Source organism: Montipora foliosa, chromosome 10 (genome assembly GCF_036669935.1).
Source record: "Montipora foliosa isolate CH-2021 chromosome 10, ASM3666993v2, whole genome shotgun sequence".
NCBI lineage: Eukaryota > Metazoa > Cnidaria > Anthozoa > Scleractinia > Acroporidae > Montipora > Montipora foliosa.
The window spans coordinates 10,635,311-10,642,810 of record NC_090878.1 but is presented as its reverse complement, the minus strand read 5'-3'; the positions used below and the strand labels follow the sequence as shown (position 1 = coordinate 10,642,810).

The window sequence follows — 7,500 nt, the reverse complement described above, 5'->3', positions numbered from 1 at the left end:
ACACTTCTTTTTCCCCAAGCATCGTCATCATCAAAATAGTCAATGTTTCTTCTTTTAATTGGACCTTAAGTAAGTCATGTTTAACTTTTACCTAAATTTCAAACCCTTCTGTGTTGAAAATAAGCCATCCCAAAGCAAAATTCTTCCGTTTTTTGCTCCCTCGTGTGTACTAAAGCATGCCTCTGAACAAGTCCAAGATCATGCGCAACGGATATATTGAAGATGTTGACCAGAATGTAGCCATCAGCAACAACGAACTGGACAAAGTCGACCACTATATACATGTATCTACCTTGCATGGTCAAGATATTGCCATGGACTCTGCTTCGAAAGAACTCGAAATTAAACGCCGCATTACTATGGGCTGGTAAGATTTCTGCAATCTGCAAGTACGATCCTGAAGACAAAGAAATTCTGCTAATCCTTAAACTTAAAAGACAAGTTTTAACAACCAGTGATGACCTACGGAGCAGAATCTTGTAACCTCACCAAACAGCAGATAATGATACTTGCGTGAGCCTTAGACGAGTGCAATTTTTGAGAACTTTCAAAACATTACGACATATCTCATAACATAACAATACGTCTCTGAGTAGTAAATTTGATAGCAAATGGTTTTTGTTTAATAACAAAAAAAAAAAAAAAGAAAAAACACGAGACAAACCTGCAGCCCCAAACCTTCCTTATATTGAAATTCCACCACACACCCATCACTGAAATATAGTTTATTTGTCTCTTTCCTATTTTTTATTTTGTAAATAATGGCACTTCATTTTTTCTTAGTCTGAAAACTTACAGAAAGATCTCTTCATAATGGAGAGGGCAATTGCACTGAATATATATCAAGCGAGACAGGCAAGATACAGAGGTTTGGACATAGTGCCAGGTGAGCTTAAATTGCAGCTAAACTCAAACATTTTTCGTTCCTAATACAAACCTCCCAATCCAAAGCAAGCATATGTTACCATTGTTACCCAGAAGGTCGCTTTCTCTGTGCCGTGTAAGCCACGTAAACTTGGCAGAACTTTCAGTAATTTGGATCCACGACATGACGGGTCAGCAAGGGCTCTTTCTGTACCCTGTTTTATCTTGTGCAACAACCCTTACTGTAGTAGCCGTGTTCTCTCAATTTTTCAATTCGAAAACATCTGTCTGTGAGTAGTACCTAGTCCCAAAAATTGCCGCAAAAAATAGTTGGGAAAGTAATAAATTATACACGCATTGGCAAAATTGGGGCAGAGTCAGGACATTGATCTTGCCCCTGTAAATAATTCTCTTTGTCAGATATTGATGTGGAAAAATCTGAGGTGGAAGAAGCAACCTCTGCAGCAGCTACCTTAGCGCAGCTGGGACCAAACCTTCACAAACTATGGAGTTACTCCTGTAATCTGACCAAGGGCCGTAATGTCAGCTGTATGGCTTGGAACAAGCTGAACGCAGTAAGTATATATATCTTATTAGATGTTTTGGTGTGTAGTATCGCTGAGTATTTTTACGAGTTGCGCTGTATTTTGACGAGCCCACCTGGCCGAGTCAAAATACAAACAACGAGTAGAAATACTCAGCGATACACACCAAAACATCTAATAGCTATTTATTATCCAACATTTTCACACTAAATGTACAGCAAATGAATTTTAAACAACCGACAACGTGTGACAGATTAATAGGGACCTTAAGATCTACGACGGCGGCGTTGACGAAAACGTCACCTCAAAATAGAACTTTGCTCTAGTAAAAGTCTTTCGCGATTGTTCCATCTCGTTCACGTCGCACAATGTGGACGAAGTATCCTAAAAATAAATTGGTACGAGCGGTTTCATACTGATAATAGAGAATGAAAGATTCTCTGTCGCATGCTAACGTTGTCGTCAAAACTTAAAATTTCGTCATTTCACGTCGTCGTCACGCACGCACAACCCCAAAAATGTGAGCTAAAATCCGTGCCGCACGTGCAGCACGATTATTTATGCTCTTTTAACCAATGATATCATTGTTTTCTGGCGTTTTCGTCGACGTCGTCGTCGTCGTAGATCTTAAGCTCCCTATTTGTGCGTGCGGGGCAACGTCAGCAACTAAACTAGTCAAACCGGTTCTCTACTGTACAATAATCAAGTGTACAAATAACTGATATAACTAACTATACAATGTCTTGGAATATTTGTACTCGTTTCGTGCGTTTTCTGTACAATAACTAATACAGTTGCATAGTAATGAGGGATATTGCAAGACTAAGTGGCAGTGGGGTGATAGAGCAACGAAGTCCAGAAAGGAAGTTTGAAAATACAGGAATCATGAATTTTTACGTAGCTTACAGAGAGGTTTTTTTTTTTTTTTATGAATAAAACGCTTGTGATTTAATTTTTATGCTACAGGATATCCTTGCTGTTGGTTATGGAGAGTTTGTGTTTTCAGAGCAGAAAGGAGGTTTGGCCTGCTGTTGGTCTATCAAAAATCCAGAGGTGATCACATGGCTGGTTTTGCATTTGATAGTTCAATCTTTGATTTCGCTACATGTTTAAGAAAGCGTGAGTTATCGTGAAGAGATTTCTTTTTCGGACTGACTCGGGAATACTCGGAAAAAATCCGAGTGCCTCTTTGCGGGAGTTTAACCTACGAGCTCAGCTTGTCTCCGTTTCCGATTACTTGTTCGACTCCTGCAATCCGCACTCGGTTTTTTTTTTCCGAGTCTCGACTATCCCCGATTCAACATCGAAAATTAACCTCTTTCAGGACAACAGCATATCATGTTTTCTCCTCTTTTCTATAGTACCCCGAACGTTATTTCCATCTCACCAGTGGAGTAACAGCATTAGATTTTTCAGCTGCACATCCCAACCTGTTAGCTGTAAGTATATTAGAATCCTCTTGCAGTCTCGAAAGGCCGATTACGTTTTTATCTGCAGTTTTTGGAGGCTTTCACACTTTAATTGTTTATTCTCTGTGAAGACAGTCTTACAGGCGTAATAATCATTGAAGTCTCAAACACATGCGCACTCGATCTCGAACATTCTAGTTTTTTATCTCTCGTAACAAAGATTACTTCACCTCTCTGACACTTCCCTATCTGTCAATCAAGTTGAAGTGTTCGTATGCGAATCGCTACATTTATGTAGCAACTTTCGGTTTTCGACAATAGTTGTCTCAGCAGATGAATGTTAGGTATGGTAGCTCGAGGTTTACTTACGCAGCTCGTTGCCATTAAGAAGGCATTGAATCCAAGCTGATTGCCTCCAAACGTCTCTTAGTGGTTAGCCTTGGTGCCCTAACAAGGTGGTTAATCTACCTTTCCGTATCACGAGTTCACTTCCAGTTTGCCTTTGTCTCTGTAGGTTGGTATGTATGATGGTACCATTGCAATCTACAATGTCCGAAACAGGAACGATATGCCAGCACTTGACAGCTTGTAAGTTTACTAGTTTCCTTATTTGGATGTAACGTAGCTCGTGCATTTTCATCGTCGTGTCTCTAAATTGTGTAAATTGATGTCCTAAAATCGAGGTTGTCTAGCAATAGAGTTATTTTCATTGTCTAATATGCAAATTTGTGACTCTTCTTGACCTGCGGATGTTTACGAATAGCCTTATACACCATGCGCCTTTATTGAGGCATCATTTTCATGCCGGCGAAATAACCCACTTTCGATGTATTAAAATTCATTCCTAAACAAAAGGCATCATCTCGAGGCTCTGGGGAATAAACTCATTCAAATCCTTATAGGTGGTTTTCACGTGACGTCATCGCCGCCATGTTGGTTGACGAAAACAAAAGATCTCTCATTAACTCCTTTTGTTCGTCCACCAGCAATTCTACATTGCATCATTGTTACCTGTGTCCCTAGAGATTGGTGGCAAATCACCTATATTTATTCCCCAGAGCCTCCAGATGATGCCTTTTGTTTAGGACTAAATTTTAATACATCGAAAGCTGCCTATTTTCTAGAGACAATAGAGAAATTTATTATTACGTTTCACATATGTCCAGTATAGATGGTTTTCACTCACGTGACTTGGCGGCCATATTGGTGTACAAAACAATACAAAATGTATGCATGGAATATGCATAAAAATAGAGTTTGGTTCCCAAAGGAGAGAACGTCTATTGTGCTTGTACACCAACATGACCGCTGTGACGTCACGTAAAAACGATCTATTGACCCTAGTCAGATCCTCGCGGATTTCAGTAAGCGTCACGAAGTGTCCCCTTGTTGCTCTTCACCCCAACTTTAACATCACTCTTTTCTCGGAATACAGAAAATTAACGTCACAAATATCAAATTTGAAGTAAAACTCATAAATAACCTATCAACTTAAACAGTTGTTTATATCCGCAGTGAGAGCCAAGGAAAACATTCGTCTCCAGTCTGGCAGGTACGCTGGGTGGACAGAGACCAGGGGATTGGAGAGGAGAGAGATGAAATCCTCATCTCGATCTCAGCTGATGGCCGAGTAACAAAGTGGTCTATAAGGAAGGGCTTCGAGAGCGCAGGTGCGAATATTTGCATTTTCACGGTTGGACTGGAACGACTGCATGAAATGTAAACCTCGCACAAGCCTTCTACATGTTGGTTTCAATCCATCGGCGGGAAGACGAAAAGAGGCCAATTGTAATATTAATAATTAATATTAGAGCGAGTTTCAATCGAGTGTCGTAAAACCAAAACCAAAGTAATTACTTTGGCCAATCAAAAAGGACGGAGACAATCCAGTAAACCAATCAAAACTCAAAGTAATTACACGTTGCCGACACAAAGCGCGGGAAAATGTGCACGCGCAAGCCACGATTGCTTTTGGTTTCACTTCTGATTGGTTGAAAAAGTGGCGCGAGAACGTTGAGTCAATCACTGAGTGACGTAATGCAAAAAATCGTATGATTGCTTTTTAAGTGTCCCTAACCCCAAAATATTTTTTTCGCTAAAATGAATCTTTGCACCCGTTCGAAACGCATTGCGGCCATTTTTTCCTTTTTCTAACAAATCCTATCCTTTTATAGGCTTCAAAACTTGCGAAAAACCAAGCATCTTTCGTTCACGACCGAGTCAGAAGGGGAGTGGGTCTTTTCCTGATCTGACGTCCTGAACTGATTTACATTGCATTAACTCTTTATAAACATGCATGCAAAGTAGTTTGTGACGTTAAATCAGGAATAGACCCACTCCCCTGCTGAATCGGTCGTGAACAACAGGTGCTTGGTTTTTCGCAAGTTTTGAAGCCTATAAAAAGGCAGGATTTGTCAGAAAAAGGGAAAAAAATGGCCGCAATGCGTTTCGAATAGCTGCAAAAGATCATTTAAGCGCAAAAAAATATTTTGGGGTAAGGGGCACTTTAAAGGATATACATGAAAAATGTCGAGATAGCTTTTCACAGTTGTGCTGTTCAACCAACGCACGCGTATCTCGTATCACGAATCACGTATCCAAAATTTGCACCATCCAGGGCTCGCATTTGATTATTTGAGTTGCTGTCTGCGACATTCTTTGATCGTTGACCAGTCAGAAGGCTTGGTTTGAGAAATCCTAACTAATTGTGACTTATTTGCAGTCATTTTGTGCGCTTTACCTTAGTGGTGACTGCATTCCTTGCGTTCGCTTTGCGTTACTACTGGCGTATTTGATTCGTTGTGTCTGTCGTGATTGGCCCAAGTATTTGGCCAATCATATACACCTTATTCCAAAATGGCCGCCATTTCAATATTCTTTTGTTTTTATTCAAATTAGCTCTTGATGCCTCGTTCTTAAGCTTAAAAATTCAAAAGAATATTTTGCCTTGAACGAGGCATCAAGGTCTAATTTGAATAAAAACAAAAGAATATCAAAATGGCGGCCATTTTGAAAAAAGGTGTATGAAATGTCCTCAAAACATAAGGTGCCCATTGGAAGTTGAGTATAACGTAACAAAAGTGAAGCGCGCGCTCTGATTGATCAATTACGCGGCCATGTACTATTTGCCCATAGGTGAATGGTTATGACGAAAACACTGACTCGTGCGCCGGGGAAAAAAATGTTTACTCATTGTTAAATTTAACATTAAGAAAAAAATACCATTAATTTTTGTTTTGGTTTAATTTTATTTTCAGATTTGATGAAGTTGAAACGAACCAATGTGGCCAGACAATCTAAGGAAGGAGGAAAGAAAAGTGACGCCCTTATTTCACGATTTGCCCCAGGGTTTTGCTTTGATGTTCACCCAAACGATCCCAACGTGTAAGTAAGGTTAAATCTGCTACGAGTCTAGAAGGCCCATCAGGCCGGCGCTTATCTCCGGTTACTGTAGCATGAAGCGACCAGGAGTATTTCTACTCCCCCCTGGATGGATGCTAGTCCATCGCAGGGTTACCCCCAGCCTTAAGTTTGCCGGTATCCAGTTATACACCTGGGTGAAGAGAGGCACTATGAGAGTAAAGTGTCTTGCCCAAGAACACAACACAATGACCCGGCCAGGGCTCGAACCTGGACACCTCGATCCGCAGTCCAGCGCGCTAACCGTTAGGTCACCGTGCCTCCCATAAACGTGTAAGTTGGGAGTTTTAGCAAAGACGACGGCTACAGCAACGAAAACGTTAGTCCAAAATATAACTTAGCGCTATCGCAAGTATTTCACGATTAATCCGTCTTGTTCACATTGTACAGTACAGGCGAACTATCCTGTAAATGGATGGGTACGAACGGTTTTAAAGTCAAAACTGAAAATGACTTTTTCATTGTTATATGCTTACGTTGTCGTCAAAACCTAAAATGTGGTGATTTCACGTTGTTGTTTTGTGGAGTACGGCAAAGAAATGCACGGAAATTCGTGTTGCACGTGCAGCAAGAGCATTTTTCCTTTTTCAACCAATAATATTCTTGCTTTGTGGCGTTGCCGTAGCCGTAGCCGTAGCCGTCGTCTTTGCTAAAAATCCCTAGTGTCTAGGGAGGCTGCGGCAACGGCAACATCAGAAAACAGCAATATCATTGGTTAAAAGAGGAAAAAGAATCGTGCAGCACGTGTGGCGGGATTTTGGTACATTTCTTCATTTTAGCGCATTATGTTTGCAATACTCTGCATAACAACGTAATATTTCCAAATTTAAGGTTTTGACGACAATGTTATCATACAAATGCGAATCCTTCATTCTATATTTTTGCTCTGAAACCGCTCGCATCAATCTTTTTTTAGGCTAATTGGCCTAAATTTTGCGGCAGGAACGAGATCGCGCGAAGACTTATGATCGTAGATCTTAAAGTCCCTACTGAATCCGCAATGTGTAAACAACAGGATTGCGTGCTTTTAGTTCTTGCTTTCCAAATTTTATACACGTTTCTTACGTTCTCGTTTTCAAAAGTCTTCTTTTTCACTTTACCATATTACAAACGACAGAGCTCGAGTATCGCGATAGGCTTCGTGTTATGACATTTTGATCTCTTAAACAATTGTTTTCTCTTTAATTTTTAGGTACCTTGCTGGAACTGAGGAAGGTCATATTCACAAATGTTCCTGCTCATATAATGAACAGTTTCTAGAA

The 7,500-nt window shown here is 40.3% G+C and overlaps 1 protein-coding gene across 1 annotated transcript in view; it reads left to right on the top strand.

Moving 5' to 3' along the window:
• LOC137973004 (dynein axonemal intermediate chain 4-like) overlaps window positions 1-7,500 on the top strand; it is a 26,375-nt gene that overhangs the window by 12,525 nt on the left and 6,350 nt on the right. Inside the window, exons 12-19 of the mRNA XM_068819707.1 lie at window positions 784-886; window positions 1,285-1,439; window positions 2,376-2,462; window positions 2,771-2,848; window positions 3,333-3,406; window positions 4,334-4,488; window positions 6,076-6,202; window positions 7,431-7,500. The exon at window positions 7,431-7,500 is cut by the window's right edge and continues 18 nt beyond it. Coding sequence (XP_068675808.1) covers window positions 784-886; window positions 1,285-1,439; window positions 2,376-2,462; window positions 2,771-2,848; window positions 3,333-3,406; window positions 4,334-4,488; window positions 6,076-6,202; window positions 7,431-7,500 — 849 coding nt within the window. The remainder of the gene's footprint in view (window positions 1-783; window positions 887-1,284; window positions 1,440-2,375; window positions 2,463-2,770; window positions 2,849-3,332; window positions 3,407-4,333; window positions 4,489-6,075; window positions 6,203-7,430) is intronic.